This window comes from Schistocerca cancellata, chromosome 1 (assembly GCF_023864275.1).
Source record: "Schistocerca cancellata isolate TAMUIC-IGC-003103 chromosome 1, iqSchCanc2.1, whole genome shotgun sequence".
In the NCBI taxonomy this organism is placed as follows: domain Eukaryota; kingdom Metazoa; phylum Arthropoda; class Insecta; order Orthoptera; family Acrididae; genus Schistocerca; species Schistocerca cancellata.
This window is the reverse complement of record NC_064626.1, coordinates 847,688,184-847,710,435: the sequence shown is the minus strand read 5'-3', so window position 1 is coordinate 847,710,435 and position 22,252 is coordinate 847,688,184. Positions and strand designations below refer to the sequence as shown.

The 22,252-nt window shown below is 42.7% G+C and overlaps 1 protein-coding gene across 1 annotated transcript in view; it reads left to right on the top strand.

The window, feature by feature from the left end:
- The first annotated feature begins 570 nt into the window (after positions 1 to 570).
- The window catches only part of LOC126188969 (fringe glycosyltransferase), a 620,508-nt gene continuing 598,826 nt past the window's right edge, over positions 571 to 22,252 (top strand). Inside the window, exon 1 of the mRNA XM_049930739.1 lies at positions 571 to 795. Within this exon, the coding sequence (XP_049786696.1) occupies positions 676 to 795 (120 nt within the window). The 5' untranslated portion in view covers positions 571 to 675. The remainder of the gene's footprint in view (positions 796 to 22,252) is intronic.

Genomic DNA, 22,252 nt, shown 5'->3' with positions numbered 1-22,252 from the left:
CACACAGGTAGGAGGAAATCCGACGACACGACCCACCAAGGCGGATCAAGGAAGGTCCGACTTACAGTCGCAAATTCCGGGGGGAAATACTGTACGTCACATATACCACCCTCTACGGACTCGCGGCTAAATTGAGTAATAACAGTATCAGTTTAGAAGCGAGGGGCTCTTGCAAGTTACAAAACGCCTTTCTGAACATTGTCTCCAAAAACATGAAAACTGAAATAACTGATTCGCATTATCACTCTCCGCACAATTTCTTCACAACAGCTGTCGTGAAATGTGGTCATTACGTTTCGACTATCCATGACAAGAGTGCGTTCGGCGAGAGGGTAAAATGATGTGACACGCTAAAATTTTAATGACTCCGTTTCACGTGTGTCTCTTCGATCGCGTTGCGGCTGTCAGCTCCGCGCAGCGATTCACGGGCTCGCGGCAAGACGCCGTCCTATCGACTGACCAATGAACGCGCGCCGGTCCGCCCCCACCCCGGTCGGCGCATACCGGCGCTAGTTGCGAGTGGCCGCCGCCAGAGGGCAGCGCGGCAGCTTCGAGAAGATGGCGGCGGGTTGGGGTCAGTTGTGCGCCGTCCGCGATGAAGTTTGCGTGTGCACCGGTCGGCGGGGCCGCCGCGGAACTGGGGCCCGGCGCCAGCTGTTGACGTGACCGCGTGCCATGAGCGGCCGCCTCAAGCGCGGGCTGCAGGCGCTCACCGTGGTCGCCGTAGCCGCCTACACGACGCTGCTCCTGTACCAGGGCGCCGCGCAGCTGCCGCCCTCGCGCCCCAGCCAGCAGGTAAACACGCCGGCCGCACCGGCCCGCCCACACCTGTTGTCGCTGACAGCAGCGCGCTGTCGGGATTTCGTGATCTGCTTTCGCTCGATTTTAGGCTGTGCATGGATATGCTTCTCCGTCAGGACGTGTTACTGCTAGAAGTAACTGTCACACGTGCTCGTATCGAGTGTTACACAGTGCAGTGGAAACTATTTTTATTGTGTTCAGTTATTGTCTCTTACAGTTAAAATGTGATACGAACTGCTGCTGGTAATGTGGTGGGAGAGAGCTTCCGCAGAGCCACAAACATCTAAAAGTCCGAATACGTAGACTTTGTGTCTCACCACCTTCTGCGGCAGTGCGTTTTACAAGACATTGTGGGACTCGTGGAAATCAATTCTTTGCGAAAATAGTATCATTACAATTTTTTCTAATAATTTAATACGGCATTTTTCTAATGTGTAACGAGGAAAAAAAGTACAAAGGGCGTATCGATTATGATATAGCCCATACCTTTTTGGCTACCATTTGCAGACAAATAATATTTCTTTAAAAGTGAAAGATGGAAAGCGATTAATGACTGTTGTGACTGTTTACATGTATTATAAACAGTGGTGGACCCAGTTTTCCTCCCGCATAGCTTTTACGTTCTCGGTAATGCCGCCGGAGTCTGGCTTGCGTTCAACAGGCTGCAGGCGCTTAGCGTGCGTGAGGGAGCCACGGCTTCGCATGCGTAGGAACGCGCCGCCGTACGCTCCACCTGTTGGTGTCTCGGGGGCTGCCTTCCTGTTTTATTACCCACCTGTTCGCCCAGCCCCGGTCTGGCTGCAGCGGCCACGCTCCGCGACACGGAGGCTGTTAACGTCTCTGGCACGTATCAAAGTCTACTGCAATAGTTTTTAAGTGACTTTATTGCCGGACACGCTGGGTAAAATGATTGCTGTGTATTGTTTGACAGTTCGCGCTAATTGTTGTAAATAAACAAACACCGACTTTATCGCAACTTTTATTAGTGACTCTCGGTTTCAATCTGCGCTTCAGATCTGGCGCTAGAGTGCAGTTCGTGAACGGTGGTGTAAGCCTAACGTCAGGGTAAATATTGATGAGGTGTGTGTTATTCCGCGTAAAATCCACACTGTCTGTAGTTTATTAAAACCAATTCGTTCAAGGTCTGAAACTCTTCCTTTATTACATCTTTTTTTCCGCATGTTGTAAACCACTTCCGTACATCCCAAACAACCGGAGATATCCTTTTCCTCGCATGTGGGCAATTAGATTTTCCGTAAAGCTTGTAACTCCCACCCATATTCTCACAAATTTTAAGTCGCATCACCCAATATTATTTCAGGTATGCATAAATGTTAAGATTTGTTTCTTCCTTTAATCGGAAATCCTTAATCTCACAGCTTCTTTCGCTCTGACGACACTGTTGACGCTTGTAATTTCAAGAATGTTGTGCGTTTAATAGTGTGAAAATGAGAAACGTTACTTTCAAGTGGTGCTGACCCACAGCTCTTATGCACTCGTATTTGAAAAACGCATTACCGCCTTGAGGTGCTGGTAAAATAATTCATTTATACAATCAGGTTCATAAGTGTTCACAGCATCATATCAAGGGAAATATATAATCATTATTGTCCGGTCATAAAACGGTGACTAATGAACAGTTAACATATCATAATATGAATTAAGTCTTTATAAATACTGTGCTAGGGTGTGTACTAATGTTAAAACTGGGTCATTCCATGCCAAGTGGTCTAAACCTTCCCACCATCATGTCTCCAATTTTCTTCAAATTTTATCTGTAGCACTAGTCAAGTGCTAAATTAAGTTTCTCAAGATTTCAAGCCTCTAGCTGCAATACTTGCTGATCTACACCCCCTTGTCTGAAGGGTAGTAAGTTCGCATGCGCGCGACATCAGACAAAATGCCATTTTTGGGGTCTCATAAAATTGAAACCAATTCATAAGAATGGTTAGTAAGATGAGACCCTGTACAGTTTTTTGTGCTGATTCAAACGAAATTAATTATAAGATTACTGATGCAAAATCCGGTCAAACAAGTCGACTCAAAGTGTACCCCTAATTCTGTCGTGACTTAATGCGACAAATTTTGACCAATATTCAGACTGCAATAATTTCCTTGCAGATAAAGATATGGACTTGAACTTTTTACCAAGTCTTATCTTTGTGCTGGACATAATACAGCTGGATTTCCAACTACCCAGGCTTTATAGTCGCCTTGCAAAATCTCTTCAAATTTGGCAGTGTCAGCGCAAATGGCTTTATTTACCAAAGTTCAAAGCCCATTACTACAAAATAGTCAGCCTGGATTTAATTGTGAATAGTATCATCTGAAAGAGAAACTCTTGCTCTACAAGATGGATATATTTTTCTTTTGCAACGCTTCCATTAAGTGCTTATTTACTCAGGTCAAAGTATCTTATATTTTGTGTGCGCAGTGCCCTGCGTTGGTCCATGATGGCTGAGCCATTACTGGTTATCACAATAAAACCAGCATCCCCATCGCCATAGGGGCCACGCCCGATAGCCATGCAGTAACAGCCACGGGTGGGTATCTTTACTGCAGGTTCCCAAGCCTGATTACAGGGTGTCTTTACCACAGGATCCCAAGCCTGATTGTGGGTTTCTTTATGCAGGTTCCCAAGCCTGTCTTCCTCAGTTACTTCATCATTCTGGAAGCATCGTTGATTTGCAAGAGAATGCTTTCAGGAAAACTGTATTGCCGACCAGATGATGTCACTGATGGAGCTGGAATAACACCAATGATAAGTTGTTCTGGAATCCAGCAAGTATCACGTCTTAAGGGCCAATAAAATGAACTTGCAGGACCATGAGGATGCATAAAGCTTATGAAAGCATCTTTCTGTTCGACTGAGATTTCAACGATGTTTCCAATCCACCATTTCTTTTCATAAATGCAAGCAACATACTGCCCAGGCTGAAGATCCATGACTTGAACTACTACTTCAGCAGCACTAATTTTGGCCAAAAAAGATGTCGCATCATTAGAAACTCTACTGACCTTAATTGTCGTCATATCAATGGGCAAAAAATGGTGGTTTTCTCTTGTGCCAGCTAGAGTGTGCCCTTGCAGGAATCTTTCTTCTTGAGAAGCTTTTTCTTCTTCAACTTCCTCTTTGCTGATGAAAAAGAATTTGATTCCATTGATATTATCATTGCAGAAGTTGAAAAGATCTTTGGGTGTTAGAATCTGGTTTTCATATGGACGTTGCAAACTTGCTCTTGCTGCCAACCGTTTTGTTGTGCCTCCAATGCCATCACAAGGCGACTTTCCATGGCTTGTTCCAAAGAAATTCCATTCTGCTGTTATTTCAAAATCTTCTTTGTGATAGCATAAGTTGAGAAAATTCTTGAAATTCTTATATTGTGCAGCTGAACCATCACTGAAGTAGTGGATGTGGCTTATTTTGGAAAATTGCATCTTCAGGTAATTGATTACTTTTCCAATGTAAACATGGACAGTAATCGTATCGTGTCGAAGGCAGTCACTAATAACACAAAGATTCACACATTGCACCTCTTCGTTTTCACAGTAGTAGACTACAAATGGATGAACTGTTGCTTGACTGTTTTCCCAGTGAAAGCCTTGCACTGCATCTTGAACAATAAATGAATAGTTTTCAGCAAAATCCATTAGTATTATGAATTCGCCTTCTTTCAAATCAGTTTTGAGAGCTTTCAGGTGCTGGCTTTGATGCTTGGCAATGTAGTGATGACAAGACAGGTTCCAAATTTTTGCTGCAATATCTTCAACATACTCTTCTGTTGAAAGCTGCTTTGTTTCTAAAGTATCCCTGTCGGTATGAATCCATTGTTTGTACTCAATCAGTTCTTCAGGGTCATTATCTTCAAAATATGTTGCAATAACTGCTTCTACACCTTCTGGACCAGGGCAGTTTTCACAACGATGAAGCATACAATCCTTGTTTTCCAAGCTGCAAACAGCTTTGCTAAGAATTTCCTTGTAGTCTTCATTGATTGATGCACCAGTGAGCATAAGCTTGACATTTTGGTGTATTGTACAGACACAAACTGAGTGCATTCCAGCAGAGCCAACTGTAACACACCATTTTGGTCTAAGCTCGCAAAACTTTGAGAAGCCAATTTCTGGTCCATTTTGCTTCTGATAAGACACGTACATTTCCTTCAAATTGCAAAGCAACAACCGCTTTTGCTTGTACACCTTTGTTCCTGAAATTCTCACAGGCACACAGTCTTTCTTCCCTGGACAAAGTCTGCTGAATTCGTCATCTTGAAAAAAGTCATGTACTTTCTGGACAACTTCATCTGAAAGCTTCCTTCCTTGCCGATTTGCTGGAAAAGCTAGAACACCTTGCTCATTCTTCAGTTTTCTCGCTTGCTTTACCATTCTTTCTGATACATTAAATGCTGTTGTCGTATCTTTAATTGTCCAGCTTCTTGGAACCAAGGTCAATATTTGAACTTTTGTCCTACGATTTGACACTTTACATTTTTCTTTCAACTCTTCTATAAGATTATCAAGATCTGCACAATTATTGCATGGGCGACTTTTACTTGAACTTGGCTGTTCATCGTAATTGATTCCTACAGCAGCAGCAATTTGATTCCCAATTAAACTTTGTGCATCCAAGATCTTTCTTTTTGCATAGCTTTGCTTATCTCTTTTACTTAGTTGTCTTCTTTTCAATGGTGAAGCACCAATAAATGATAAACTTTTGTTGATGGCTGGTTCAGTTTCATCCGTTGTGAAATCTTGTTCAGATTGGGTTGATAGTGATGATGAATCTTCTAGCTTTTGGTTCAGTGCCGACATGCAGCGAGGGCAAAGCTTCTGACCAGGTTTTATATCAATCACTTCTTTTTTCTTTAACAGGCAAAGTTTGGCAGCTGTTTCATTATCAAGCAGTCTAAGTCCAGCTTTTACATTGTGATTCCTCTTCTTGAATGGATTGCAACATTTCTTTTGCATCGCTTGATATTCATGTAGGAAGAGGGCTTCATGGTGGAAGCAAATGATGGAATTTTCGTCAAGTTTGGCTTCTGAACGCGAAACAAGCAATTTCTGGTCACATTCTGTGAAATCACTAAACGCTTTGAATCCAGTCTTCTTAGCATAGAAGATAACATGGCACTTTGATGCAGCAGCATCTTTTCCAATTGAACAGGGGGCCAACGATTCTTCTTCTTCATTAACTTCTGACATCTCTCACTGGCCAATCACTGAATAAAACACGAATGAAATATCCAATTATATCAGTAATTCTAAGCGACTATTAAGATTCAAATTCCTAGAAATGAAGAAAAATTAGTGCGTCGCGCATACAAAATATAACAACTTTGATGTGAGTTAATGAGTACTTAATGGTCGCGTTGCAAAAAAAACAAATGTCAGTCTTGTAGAGCAAGAGTTTCTCTTTTAGGTGATACTATTCACAAGCAGATTCAGGCCAACTATTTTTTAGTAATTGGCTTGAAACTTTGGTAAATTTTACCATTTGTGCTGACACTGCCTAATTTGAAGAGATACTGCAGGGCGACCATATGGCCTGGATCATTGCAAATCCGGCTGCATTATGTCTAGCACAAGCATGAAGCTTGGCCAAAAGTTCAACTCCATATCTTCAACTGCAAGGAAATCATTGCAGTCTTAATATTGGTCAAAATTTGTCGCGTTGTGTCACGACAAATTTTGAAGTATACTTTGAGTCGAGTTATTTGACCGGGGTTTGCATGAGTAATGTTATACATAATTTCGTTGGAATCAGCAAAAAAAACTGTACAGGGTCGCATCTTACTAACCATTCTTATGAATTAGTTTCGATTTTATTAGACTCCAAATATGACATTTTTTTTATGTTGCATGCACACGGACTAAGTACACTTCAGACAAGGGGGTCTAGATCAGCAGCTATTGCAGCTAGAGGCCTGAAATCTTGGGAAACTTACTTCAACACTTGACTAAAGCTACAGTTAAAATTTGACGAAAATTGGAGACCATGATGGTGGGAACTTTTTTCAGTTTTAGACCACTTGGTGTGGAATGACCCAACTGTAATCGGCGCTAACGTTGTGGGCAGATTCATATCACACAAGAGACGTAGATTGACGACGAATTTACATTACGATATGTTAGCCGTTTATTATTCATGGGTTTATCACCTGACGATAACAATATTATATTTCTGCTAACATGATGCCGTGGATATTTTTGTGAAGCGGACGGAGGTCAGGAAAAGAAACTGGTTGTGTAAGTAAAGAATTTTTACCAGCAGCTCAGGGCGGTAATATTTCAAATAAATTATTTCAAATAAGAAACGTTGGCCCATTGTTGTCCATACATACTGTATCTTGCATTTACGGCGCTACGGAGGAAGGGAAGTGTTGACGTACACGCCCTTGCGATTATCTGACGAAGTCAGAAGCCGTCTTTCTAATCCCAAGTACTTGCTGCAAAGCAACATAGTTTAAATTCCATTTCAATGCGTGTTGTGTATCACTTAAGAAGTTTTTTCCTTCTCAGGATTTTTACCACTCTCCATGCTCTTGTTCTTCGTTCGGCAAGTGCGAGTGCAATTTGCACCGAAATACGTGTAGTGAGTGAAATAAGGCAAGGTATGCAAACAATATCGTCTTCATTCTGGATGTCGGAGATGACACATGATGCAAATGTAAGAAGTTGGCATCTAATGTGCTGACATATTGTTTGCTTGCGGAATAATGTTCCGATATTGTTTTGGAAGCAATGAGACTCGTGTTAGCAGATTATACGATAATTCCTTCATAACTGAGATGTTCACCTCGTGGTGTTTAGTATCTAATCACCCTCCCGATTTCAGTAAGCCTTTGCGCTCAAAGGGGTATGCGGTGTCCTGTTTCGTATTGTTACATTTCTTGAGTTAATGCTGTCTGCCTTAGGGATGGGGAAAAAACCTACCGGTTGAAACAGATACCATCATTTTAGTTCTGAACAACCGCTGTTTTTCGATATTTATTTGGTCTTGTTATAATAGGTTTTTCATTTTTTGTTAGTAAGGGAGTAAAAAAACAGCATTGCAGTACCAGCAGTATTAAGACGAATAATGTTTTTTCGTAAAACTTCTGTCGCATTAAAATGTCGGATTATTAAAGTAATTGAGATAAGCGATCAACCCTGGCTTAATCACAGAGCGTACAGTTAGAAACTAGCAACAAACGCATGGCACAAGAATCGGTACAGCATTGCCGTGACAATGTACTTGCTGCCATGTGGCGTGGCCTGGCCTACTACAGGGTACAATATACGTGCAGTAGTGTGCAAGACCTGCCAGCAACTTGTCTTGTACGATAGTTTCTCGCTGTCGTCCTCGGACGTGTTTTATTGCAGAATGAAACCATAGTTTGGAAGCATTTTTTCGAAGTGCGGTGACAGTGAAGTGCAGTGCTCCGTTTGCTTTAAAAGACCAAAACCGGGAGGAGGCCCTACGAACTTGCGATGCCCCATATAAAGAGGAAATATCAGGAATGTTCATTGGAAGAAAAAGTAAATTTGGTTGATATACCTATAATTTTTTTGACATACAATAAACTTGGAACAGTAACTGAATCCTTAATTTTGTTGATGCTTCAGGGTGAAAAACTGATTCATCCGAAAGTGACGATGCAGGGAAGTCATCAGCTTACGACATTTCCCTTTCGCTGACATTGCGCCCGTCTCCTTCACCTTTCCTTCAGGCAATGAGACCCATCCGCAGCCTCAAACCAAGAAGTTACTCCTTCACCTTCGTTAGAATCTATCATTATTGGAAATGTACATGTATTACAGGAAGTAATAACAATAAAAAAACCGAAAATTGGTTATTTTGGGTGGTTTTAACAATCATCTACCTCTACATCTACACTCAGCAAATCACATTAAAGATTAATAGAACTATCTCCACAATAATTCTATTATTCCAATCTCGTACAGCGCGCGGAAAAGAACGAACACCTGTATCTTTCGGTGCGAGCTCTGATTTCCCTTCTTTTATTATGGTGATCGTTTCTCCCCTATGTAGATCGGCGTCAACAAAATATTTTAGCATTCAGCGGAGAAAGTTGGTGATTGAAATTTCGTAAGAAGATTTCGCCGCAAGAAAAAGCCTTTGTTTTAATGATGTCCACCCCAAGTCCTGTATCATTTGTGACTCTCTCTCCCCTATTTCGCGATGATACAAAACGTACTGCTCTTCTTTGAACTTTCTCGATGTAGTCTGTCAATCCTATCTGGTAAGGATCACATACCGCGCAGCAGTACTCCAAACCAGGAGACGGACAAGCAGTCTCTCTAGTAGATCTGTTTCCTGTCAATAAAACTGTCTTTGACTTGCCTTCCCAGAACATTTTCTGTGTGTTCCTTCCAATTTAAGTTGTTCATAATTGTAATTACTAGGTATTTACTTGAATGTACGGTCTTTAGATTTGACTGATTTCTCGTGTAATCGAAGTTTAACGGTTTCGTTTTAGCACTCATTTGGATTACTTCACACTTTTCGTTACTTACGGTCAGTTGCCAATTTTCGCACCATACAGATGCCCTTCCTAAATAGTTTTGCAATTTGTTCTGATCTTCTGATGATTGTACCGGTTGATAAACGATAGCGTCATCTGCAAACAACACACGACGGTTGCACAGGTTCTCTCTTAAATCGTTTATATAGATGAGGAACGGCAAAGAGCCTATAACAAACACTACGTTGGGTAACGCCAGAAATCACTTTTGTTTTAGTCGATGACTTTCCGTCGATTACTACGAACTACCTCACTGACAGGAAATCACGAAGCCGGTCACATAACCGATAGTGAGACGATATTCCATAAGCATGAAATTACATTACAAGCCACTTGTGTGGTACAATCTCATAATCCTTCTGGGAACCTAGAAATACGGAATGAATTTGAAATTCATTGTCAATAGCACTGAACGCTTCGTATGAGTAAACAGTTGTGTTCAGGTTAAACTCGAGACGAAAATAACCGATGTGACCGAAAACGGGTTCTTTATGTGAAAACGGCCAACCAACGAATTAGAAGATGAAGTAAACAAAACGAAAAGGACATTCTACACTAATGGCCATTAAAATTGCTACACCACGAGGAAGACGTGCTACAGACGCGAAATATGACAGGAAGAATATGCTGTGATATGCAAATGATTAGCTTTTCAGAGCATTCACACAAGGCTGGCGCCAGTGGCGACACCTACAACATACTGACATAAGGGAAGTTTCGAACCGATTTCTCATACATAAACAGAAGTTGACAGGCGTTGCCTGGTGAAACGTTATTTTTTTTTCTTTGTTTTGGTTTTGGGGCGCAAAACAGCTATGGTCGTTAGCGCCCGAGGTGGTGAAACTTTGTCGTGATGCCTCGTGTAAGGAGGAGAAATGCGTACCATCATGTTTCCGACTTTGATAAAGGTCGGATTGTAGCCTATCGCGATTGCGGTTTATCGTATCGCGACATTGCTGCTCGCGTTGGTCGAGATCCAATGACTGTTAGCAGAATATGGAATCGGTGGGTTCGGGAGGGAAACACGGAACGCTGTGCTGAATCCCAACGGCCTCGTATCACTAGGAGATGACAGGCATGTTATCCGCATGGCTGTAACGGATCGTGCAGCCACGTCTCGATCCCTGAGTCAACAGATGGGGACGTTTGCAAGACAACCATCTGCACGAACAGACTGGCGACGTTTGCAGCAGCATGGACTATCAGATCGGAGACCATGGCTGCGGTTACCCTTGACACTGCATCACAGACAGGAGCGCGTGCGATGGTGTACTGAACGACGAACCTGGATGCACGAATGGCAAAACGTCATTTTTTCGGATGAATCCAGGTTCTGTTTACAGCATCATGATGGTAGCATCCGTGTTTGGCGACATTGAGGTGAACGCACATTGGAAGCGTGTATTTGTCATACTGGCGTATCATCCGGCATGATGGTATGGGGTGCCATTGGTTAAACGTCTCGGTCACCTCTTGTTCTCATTGACGGCACGTTGAACAGTGGACGTTACATTCATTCGATCCCTGCGAAACCTTACATTTCAGCAGGATAATGCACGACCGCATGTTGCACGTCCGTACGGGCCTTTCTGCATACAGAATATGTTAGACTGCTGCCCTGGCCAGCACATTCTCCAGATCTCTCACCAATTGAAAACCTCTGGTCAATAGTGGCCGAGCAACTGGCTCGTCACAATACGCCAGCTCTTGATGAACTGTGGTATCGTGTTGAAGCTGTATGGACAGCTGTACCTGTACACGCTATCCAAGCTCTGTTTGACTCAATGCGCAGGCGTATCAAGGCCGTTATTACGGCCAGAGGTGGTTGTTCTAGGTACTGATTTCTCAGGTTCTATGCACCCAAATTGCGTGACAATGTAATCACATGTCAGTTCTAGTATAATATATTTGTCCAATGAATACCCGTTTATCATCTGCATTTCTTCTTGGTGTAGCAGTTTTAATGGCCAGTAGTGTATCTACCAACAGGCAGTGAAATCTCTCAATGCAACTTCAGAGTTTTATTTATTTTATTTTTTTTCTAGATTTTGATCCGGCACGTTTACATTGTATGACGTAATACTAGATGATTTCATCGGCCCTGACAATTTACTCACCGCGTAAGTTTTTGCTTTGCAGTAATTTAGGAAGTTCGAGTTGCCCGACTGAAGTACCCCGTTGAGGGAGCAGGTTGAGGCGCGCGCCCTTTTGTAGTGCGAGGCTCGCCTGCTCCTTTGTGGTCCTGGCTGCAGCGGCGGCGCGGCACCCCCCGACCTGGTAAACACACGGCGCGGCCCTCGAGGCGGCGGCAAACACCACAGACAAACACCGCCCCGCCACCCTCACTCCCGCCTCGTCCGTGGCGCTGCATAACTGCCTTATCATCTCCCGCTGGCGGGCCACGTATTTGTATTGCCCTGCTATCCACCGTGTGTGCGCTTCGTATCCTTGGAAGATTTTATACTTAACACGGCTCGGTTTTTTGTGATACGAAGCTGAAATCATCCAGAGACGTGAAGGTCTTCCACTTTCATTTGTGTCTTTTACCTTGACCAGATTAGGACCTTGACTCTCTCTCTCGGCCCTGTCAGTGTTAAGTTTGCCAGGGCAGGCGTAAGAAACTTAAATCAGAATTATTTCAGTAACAAAATAAGCTTATTTACGGATTCTTCCGTTATTTTTTACTAGAGCAATTCCACATTCGTTGTTGAATAACAGTGTTTGTGCTTCCGATTTTTGTTTTTGTAACCAGTTTTCGAATTATTGGGCCATGTTCAGGAAACGACTGACTAGTGTACGCAACGGCCGGCCGCGGTGGCGGAGCGGTTCTAGGCGCTTCAGTCCGGAACCGCGCGACTGCTACGGTCGAAGGTTCCAATCCTGCCTCGGGCATGGATGTGTGTGATGTCCTTAGGTTAGTTAGGTTTAAGTAGTTTTAGGGGACTGATGATCTCAGACGTTGAGGCCCATAGTGCTCAGCCATTTGAACCATTTTTTTTTTTTTAGGCAACGGACAGTAGTTCTTAGGTAACCAAACATAAGCAAAGATACAATGCATTTGCATAATGTTGTGCATTAAACATTGTAAATTGCACTTCACGCAATCGACGATATTATACACAATAAGTAATTAAGATACACGATATTACAGTTTATATTATATGCTTTGTAAGGTCGTGTATTTGTTCAGAACTATCTGAACACTGGTCACGTAATGCAACAAACATGTTTTAAATTGTAAATTGCAGTGGACAGTATTAAGCACAGTACGTGATTAAAATACACAATATTGTAGTTACCTTATTGAAATTTGTGAGGTAAGGAATATGAAATTCTAGAAATTCTTCCAATCCATATGTGGCATACAGCAAACCAGTGCTTAACACTATTGGTTGAAAACAGTCTTGGCTGCAGTTTTAGATTTTTTATTTTTCAACGACACGTTTCGCCTTATTTAGGCATCTTCAGATTATCTTTTCTAGATGGACGCGAGAGGCACCAAGATCTGCGTAACGCTTTCCCGTTCACAGGACCGAGTGAACGGGAAAGCTTTATGCAGATCTTGGTGCTCTCGCGTCCATCTAGAAAAGATAATCTGAAAAATGGTTCAAATGGCTCTGAGCACTATGCGACTTAACTTCTGAGGTCATCATCAACCTAACTAACCTAAGGACATCACACACATCCATGCCCGAGGCAGGATTTGAACCTGCGACCGTTGCGGTCGCTCGGCTCCAGACTTTAGCGCCCAGAACCGCACGGCCACTCCGGCCGGCAAAGATAATCTGAAGATGCCTAAATAAGACGAAACGTGTCGTTAAAAATAAAAAATCTAAAACTGCAGCCAAGACTGTTTTTAACTAATACTAATATGAAATTCTATTGTTTTAATTTCGTGTAGCAGCATGTGTCAATTGTGAGGATCTGTGGGTATGTGGCTGGTTGAGTGCATCATGTGAAGCTTAAAAGTTACCTAACAACTAGAGCCCCTCGCGGATGCTTGTCAGTTGTTTCTTGAAGATAAGCCGAAAACTCGTTAAAAATAAACAAAAATCTGGAGAGAAAGAACAGTTCACATGTTATTCAACCATAAATAACAAAGTAACGTTTTTTTCATGTTAGAATTTTCAAGTACTGTGTAACTTAATATAGGTGTAACACCTTCGTGTGTAGTGTAGTGTTCCGCCTCTCTCCCACGAAGGAAATCGCACAGATGCAACACATCATTCGTAGTGCTTGTTTAAATCTCGTGACAGCCTACCGCTGCATGCCAGACTGCAGTAGGCAATTATAGCGCCGACCTTTTCTTATCGCAGGTTCAAATGGTGCAAATGGCTCTGAGCATTATGGGACTTAACTGCTGTGGTCATCAGTCCCCTAGAACTACTTAAACCTAACTAACCTAAGGACATCACACACATCCATGCCCGAGGCAGGATTCTAACCTGCGACCGTAGCGGTCTCGCGGCTCCAGACTGTAGCGCCTAGAACCGCACAGCCACTCCGGCCGGCTTTATCGCAGGTTGTGATGCCGCTTAGTATTGCGCAGACTTAAATCTGTACTTTGCCTTGACTGTTTGAGAGCTTACAAGGCAAAAAAAAAGCAGACAGAAAGCTATGGGTAAAGAAATGGTTAATGCGAATGTAAAGGAAGAAATTACTTAAGGAGTTGACAGGCGATGGTCTTCGTAATTATTTGATAATGGATGAAACATGCTTCTCGGAGCTGCTGAGTGTCGTCAAACCACATTTGGCGAAACAATGACGTACGAAGCTGTAAGGTGCGAGGAGAGGTCCATTTTCTAGCCACTGCACAAGTTACGAGAACCTGAAATCCAATGTAGTCGTTTCCCCATAATTATCCAAAATGTTTCCTGAACTACTAATGTCATTTGTAGTTGCGTGAGGAAGTACATCATGGTAAAGTAAAACAAATGTTACGTATTTCAGTGTAGCGTAAGAGATGTTCCCTATAAGATTAACTCATTTCAAATTAGAAGCAGAAAGATTGCAAATGTTGATGGATCACATCACGTAATAAATACAGCAACGGACAAGTAAAAAATGAAGCACTTAACGACTTTTAGAACCGTAAAAATGCCCTACACTTCGGTGTCCATAGCAGATGACGTGGCGATTGGCTGGATTTTTAACACTCGTAACAAAGAAGCAAGTATATTTTATGACTAAAAGTCCATTGACTGTCTATATTTCTATTTTACATTGTTTCCGACGCGTATGGGAAATGTAAAATCTAAAAACCTTTCTGTAATTCAGTTTTTAGATTTCATTTGGGGTAAGTATCGGAAATAAAACCGAAATACAGGAACGTGACAGGCTTTTACTCCTGGAATATGTATCCTTTACGTCCTGTGTGTGCTACATGAAACCATTACGGATTCGTTAATAAATGAAATAAGTGCTTCATTTCTTGCATCTATTTTGTTGTACTCCCCGCACGACTTACCCCACAGATATATGCAGTTTTTAAAGTTCTCTACAAACTCTCTCACTATTGTTTCGTCGGTCTCGCCCGTCTGACGTGTCAGCCATATTCACGCGCGCAGTGACAGAAGACTAACTTTATTCGGGCGGTTGGGCACAAAAGCGCTGTGTACGGCGCAATTTGCAATTCATTAGATAACGAGGTCAGGGGTCGGCTGTCGGGTGGCCGTATCGAACAGACCGCCTGACAACTTCCTCGATTGGCGAAAACTCCTATCCACGGTCAATTTGTCGTACGGTCGGCGGATAAACTGGTGTGTATGTAGGGTCTCTAGGGGTTCGCGTGACGAATGCTACGAAGTGAAGACGATGAATCGTAATTCGGATGTGGGCAGCCAATAACATTACTAGTTCCTAAATTCCTATGCTTAGTAAATGAAGTTAGCTGGTATTTTGTTTCACTTGCAGCTATTGAAGCTGAGCTATTAGGTCTCAACCTAACTAAAACTTCGCTGAAATCGTTACATAGTCTGGAGAAGCAACCAACTATTTATGACAATGAAGGTTAAATAATTTTCGTTGCTGCCTGTTTCACTTGCAACGATTTAACCTGTGCTATGAGGCTCCTAGCTACCCACAGCCACGGAAATCGTGACGTATTCGGGAAAAACGGCAATTTTTTGTGACAACTAGGATTATAAAATTGAACGTTTCTCATTGCCTACCGTCTAAAACACCCGTCTACGACCAACGATAGCGAACTGAAAACGGTAGCACGCAACGGAAGAGGATCCGACACCATAAGTGCTGGTTAGTAGACAGAAGTGAAATAGGTCTCTGAATTTATAATGCCTTGTCTGTCTCTTTTCTCATGAAGAAAAAAAAGAATGCCGCATTATTCTGACTTTGAGATTTCGTGCTCCACACATTTTGTAAGTAATTTTGCGAGTTCCTTTTGAATTAGATTTTCTAAAACTGCAGTCATCTATGTTGAAACATCATAAAGGAAATTTCCTTTCTTCTGAGGCTGTGTAGGGAAATGGTGGGGGCTTTATGGAGATTTGAACATTCGACTTTCGGAATGCCTCTGAGGCCGAAACACTTACCACCACGTTCGACGTACGGGAAAGATATGGCGACAGTAAAAGCTAATCATCTCTCAGGAATCTCCCTTGGGAACTAAAACAGAAAAATTGTCTTACGCAAAGCGTATGCACTCTCAACAACTAATGACATTTTCCAGTTACGCAGTCGTACAATTTAAAGGCGAAATGTTTATAAATACAGAATTCATGAATAAATGTACTGCTGGCCTGAGGACTTCTTGCGAAAGTTCGTTTGGAGTGGACGTTTATCGCCAAAAATTGAGTGTACCTCAAATGATTGTGATGAAATCCTGTGGTACAAAAAATAAATAAAATAGCTGCGAGAAAATTATCACTAACCTTAAGTGTAAATACGTGCTGTGTTTGACACACATGTAAATGAGATGATTGACGGTTCTGCAATGAAACTTGGCAAACAAATGCACTCAGGTGTATACATCGCATTGCATAGGGTGGTCCAGTAGGGACTGTATGTGATAATTATCATATGACTGTTGTCAAGGGATGACGTGTAAACCTTAGCACTCGGTAGCTCTTAAGTGTCAAACCAGTAATGCAAATGTTTCGGAGTTTCGTGTCATGTCTGTCCAACATTTTTCCCCTAGGCTTAACGTGGCTCACCTCACATTTGAACTGTGGCGTCGTGATTAGGACAGCATTTTGAGCAATGCGATGAGAGCTTCTTAGGTGGCACAGTGGTTGAGAAATTGGATTCGAATTTTAATGGGACGGTGTTCTAATATGGCTGTGGTTGTACTGATTTAGGTTTTAGGTGTTTTTTCATGAGCCTCACACTCTTCACTTCGCACGGTTTTCAGGGTACCGTGCCTCAGTCGGTGAAAACGGAACCGTCACAGGGTTGCTTCATTGTCCGCCCGTCTCTATGTCAGAGTGTTAATCTTTTTTCTCGGAAGCGGGTAAACCTGTGCAGTTGAAAATTCTCATACTAAGGTCTATAGGTCCTGACGCAGAACTATGAAATTTCATAAATGGTTCAAATGGCTTTGAGCACTGTGGACTTAACATCTTAGGTCATCGGTCCCCTAGAACTTAGAACTACTTAAACCTAACTAAGGACATCACACACATCCATGCCCAAAGGCAGGATTCGAACCTGCGACCGTAACGGTCAGGCGGTTCCAGACTGAAGCGTCTAGAACCGCACGGCCAACTATGAAATTTGTCAAGCAGCAAGGTTTGACAGTACAGGTAGAGAAGAATATCCGAAAATTGTTAATTTTTAATGTAATTTGTAATTACGTAACATAAAAAGGTTTCTTTTGTCATTTGTTACCCGACGTCAAAGTTGAAATTAAAACAATATTTCTGCATTCAGGCTGAGTCACAATGGTAGAAATCAGACACCAGGCAAGAAATGACTATTGTTAGATTTACCCATCATGAGATATCCAAGAGCGATTACTGAACGTAGATAAGACGTTTCTAGCTGTATGTGAAACAAACGTTCGCATACCATACTCTGTTCATCGTAAGAATAACCTCATGTAAACATTACACTATGTATTCATCCGCGTCCACTGGAACCTCTTTGGATTTCGTTTCTTGTGGAGCGGAAGCGAAACTGTCTAGAGTACAGTCCAGTACGATAATGATAAGTTTTATGCTGTGCTGTTCGCGTACATCGCCTACGTCGACTCATCGATAATGCGGGACAACAATTACTGGCCCGTTTAGCTTGGACAGCACTCACCAGCCACCTGGGCCAACTAACGTGCAGTGATATGAACAGTTGCACGAAAGACGTAGAAAGAGACGAGCAGAGAACAATATAGGTTTGAATGGCAGTTTTTAAACAGGAGGAAATAATGGTAAAACTCTGGCGATACGCTTCTTACGTGCTATGATGGAAAGCATAACATGCTCTTGACCTTAGCTATCATAGTAAGGTAATCAAAAACGAGTGATGAAAATTCCTGGCTTTAAGGAGGATAGTTGTTTTGCGTGGGTTATGTGCGGCGTAAAACAGCACTGCTGTGATTTCACGATGTAGTTAAATATTGAAGCCACTGAAGGTACTACAGTCAATCGTCTGGTAATCTCTGAACTCCTTCCATATCGAACTGCGAGGAATACATTTCAGTACTGCTAACGTTGATAACGAGGCGATCGGCGACAAAACCCCAAGCCACCAAAAATCCACATTTCTTCCTCCTCTGTTCTACATTTCGCCATCCTTCGGCAGTGCCGTATCATAAAGTTTCGCGCGTTAGCTCCAGTACATTTGGTAGCTTAAATGTCTTGTTATTTCTCGCGACGAATCCCATAACTTGGCTCCAGATCAATTCTGAGTTCAAATTACAATGTTAAGGCGACAACTGTAAAAATGCATCATTTGTACAGTTTGCTCGATGCCATGGAAATTGATTTCCATGTTTCTACGGCGCTTATCACTCATCTGTCGTACAAAACAATGGGCATATTCAAACAAAGAGTTCTCCAAAAAACTTAACTGTGTGAAGTTTTCTTAACCTCAGAAGTCCTGTATAAAATATCGATAATTAAGAATTTGTATTCGCAATGGAAACCAGAATTTTGCGTGCGATATGTAATTAGAAACTAGAAGACGTGCATTTTTCTTGAAATATTATGGTTAAGTACGAATTAATTACTATTTATTTGCTGAATTTCGTATTTAAAAGCAAGACTGAGGTATTTAAACGGAAAAAAAACTGTTGACTATAACGAGTATGGAACCGGCACTCGCCAGCAGATCCGATCATCAACTAACGATGCTACGATTACGCCACGCATGTCATATTAGAAAGTTGTCTTTTTAGTACACAGTCTTCCTCGAAAACTGTCAAAGCTGATTTTGCTCTGTAATGTTGTGAAAAACATTAAAAAAACTTGTTTCTAGGCATTAACGGTGTTCCACGCGCGCGTTTCACTACCAGGAAGCAGTGTCATCCGTTTTCACGGTACATATGAACAGCGAGACAAAGGGGGCACAAGTAGCGCTTACAGACTGTGACTGTACACGATTTTTGAAATAAAAATTACGTAGCTGAATTACGATTAAGAAAAACGTTGATGGCTGTTAATACATCAGAATGTCTTGAAGTTTCGTTTACAGTGACACAGTAATAAGATATCTAATACGTAAGTTGGACCCACCTCAAAGAGCGTAACACCAGAGTACGAGAGTTAAGGCTGCTGACCAATCGTCGCCTTCGTGTTTGTTTACATCAGGTTTATTCTTATGACTACACACTTGAGTCGCCGTCTCTGCGTTCAGTAATCGCTCCTGGACATCTGCTGATTGATGAATTCCGAAACGCGTCTCATGAGCATCATATCTTTTCATTTCAACATTGCGACCAAGTCCCTCTGAATTGATTATTTTTATAATGGTCGCCCGACGCCTGAATGACTTTGTCTCATTTGTATTCTTGAAATTAAAATATTCTCGAAAGCCTTGCAATTCCTGGGAACGATATCTTGCAAGTATGAATGTCGATAACAGGCAAAACTGTTGGAGATTCTCGATTCCCGGAGTGGACAAATTGTGTGTATTTGAAGTTTGTGCAGAAACCTCAGTGTGCTAGTCCTTCTCGCACGTGGCCTATTTTTCCCCTTCTTTTTACGCTTCCTGCAAGTCTCTCTGGATGACAGCAAAATGCTAAATAAAGTCTACCTGTTCAGTTGGCTAGACTCGGTGGTCGCCAGGAGCACCTTCGAAAGTGTCTGGCGCAGCTCTAGATGAAACGTTACGAACCGAAAAGTTTCCTCGACCACGGCCACACAGCCCGGAAGACTCATCAGCATCTATGAAATCTGGTCGTGAAACCCTTCATTGTTTGATGATTGGGAAGGCTGTGCCGACCAGATAGTACGCAACCGTCTCCACACCACCATTTTGGACTCTTAGCCGTCCATAACGAACAACCGTACAAACGCTCATACACCGTGAAGAGCGAAGAAGTGGGTAAGAGAAAAACTTAGAATCGCATGGGATCCGTAATGTCGGTTTCTCTTCACCGCCGAGTGTAGGATTTGTCTGGTAACTGATAATACTCCTACAATAGTGTCGAGACGGGCGGTTACCACTGTACGTCTTAGGCGTGTCCAGTCGTAAGAGGTGGATCAATCACGTTTTGCGGCTGGTATCGTGTACGGATGTCTTGCGTCTCTCATCGCTATCGAGGTTAACTGCAATGCTGTTCAGTATTTTGACAGCATCATCCGACGTATAACATCCAGCACTCCTCTCAACATTTCAGTGATAGATTTGTCATTCAAAACGGTAACGCAGCAGCACTTCTTGGCCATCTTTCGCCAGATAGCGAGAATTGACCGAATAAAATCGTCAAATAGTTCCGGAAGACGTGAAATTGGTTGAGCATGTGTGAGATTCGTAGAAAGTTGATGTGACGTTCTCACTGGATGACCGCCGTGAGACCGTGCGGTGATGTCAGCAACGTCTCGGTCAGCTTGTGCCAGCATACGAGGAAAGTTGGACGCATGTTACGAAGTACAGGGTGCAGTAACTTTATAGTGGATATTAGCAGCAGAATATGATTTTACACATGCGCAGGTTAACAGAAACCGCCTTCATTGTGTTTATTCTTGTCATTTTATTTCACAGTAAAACATTTTTCTTTCATTTCATAAGGCTTACCTTTTATTATCTGCTCACCTGTAATCCAAACCCGAACACTTTCGCATATAAGCGGGCGGTTCAAATGGTTCAAATGGCTCTGAGCACTATGGGACTTAACAGCTGTGGTCATCAGTCCCCTAGAACTTAGAACTACTTAAACCTAACTAACCTAAGGACATCACACACATCCATGCCCGACGCAGGATTCGAACCTGCGACCGTAGCAGTCGCGCGGTTCCGGACTGCACGCCTAGAACCGCGAGACCACCGCGGCCGGCTAAGCGGGCGGTGCAAAATTTCTTTTGAGCCGTTTAAGTTCAAAGTCAGGGGCTCCTTTCTGCCATTTACTTGCGAGACTATCAACTCTACGTCGGCGGCCGCGACGTATTAAACCTTGTTCCCTTGAGGACCTTCATAGTATATCAGTAGTATAATCAGACCTACTTTCTACAGGGCGAGTGCTTCGCTTATCTTGGAAAAACTTACTGATCTATATTAGGTCTACAACTTGGATTCCCTCGAATTTCGAGGTTTCGTTGTGAAGATGTACAAAAAAATTTGATTCAAAATATTGTCCACAGCTGGCCACGACTTTCTCACATCATTAGGGCAGCATACGAATCCCACGGTGGAAGAACTGGGTGTCTTTTGGGAAGCTCCATGAATCGATGCAATTTTGCACTTGTTCAAAAATGGTTCAAATGGCTCTGAGCACTATGGGACTTAACATCTGAGGTCATCAGTCCCCTAGAACTTAGAACTACTTAAACCTAACTAAGCTAAGGACATCACGCACATCCATGCCCGAGGCAGGATTCGAACTGCGATCGTAGCGGTCGCGCGGTTCCAGACTGTAGCGCCTAGAACCGCTCGGCCACCCCTGCCGGCTTGTACTTGTTCATATGACCTGAAATGCTAGTCGCCAGGAGAGAGAGTGCCATGGATATGATACGCGAACTGGAGTGGCAGTCATTAAAACAAAAGCTTTTTTGTTACGGCAGGATCTTCTCATGAAATTTCAATCACCACCTTTCTCCTCCGAATGCGAAATATTTTTTGCACTCCTCTACATAGGGAGAAATGATCATCATGATAAGAGAAATCAGAGCTCACACAGAAAGATTTACAGGCTCGTTTTAGCCGCGTGCCATTCAAGAGTGGAACGGCCGAGAAATAACTTCAAGGTGGTTGTATGACCAGTCTTCCAGGCAGTTAATTGTGAATTGCAGAGTAATTACGGACATGTAGATGTGGTTGCATCATAACGCTATCCTCGACTGAATATATTGCTTACGAGGCCAGTTCTCGTCATCTGCGGGTAGTTTTAATTTTCTACTTTAACATGAAGGAATCAGCGGCTGACGCTCATACAGTTCTGCGTAAAACTTATGATGATGCATCTACTAGCGAAAGAACTATTTCAACGCTTCAAGGACGATGATTCTGACGTCGGCGAGCAGCATGGCGATGGCAGAGAGGTGGTTTTCGAAGCTATTGAAACCGGCGGAGACATACAGAGGACATCGTTACCAAAAGCAGTTGACGCGTCTGAGCCGAGCATTAAGCGACTACCCGCAAATGACGAGTTGAAGTTATTTCTCTGCCGTTCCACTCTTGAATGGCACGCGGCTAAAACGAGCCTGTAAATCTTTCTGTGTGAGCTCTGATTTCTCTTATCATGATGATCATTTCTCCCTATGTAGAGGAGTGCAAAAAATATTTCGCATTCGGAGGAGAAAGGTGGTGATTGAAAT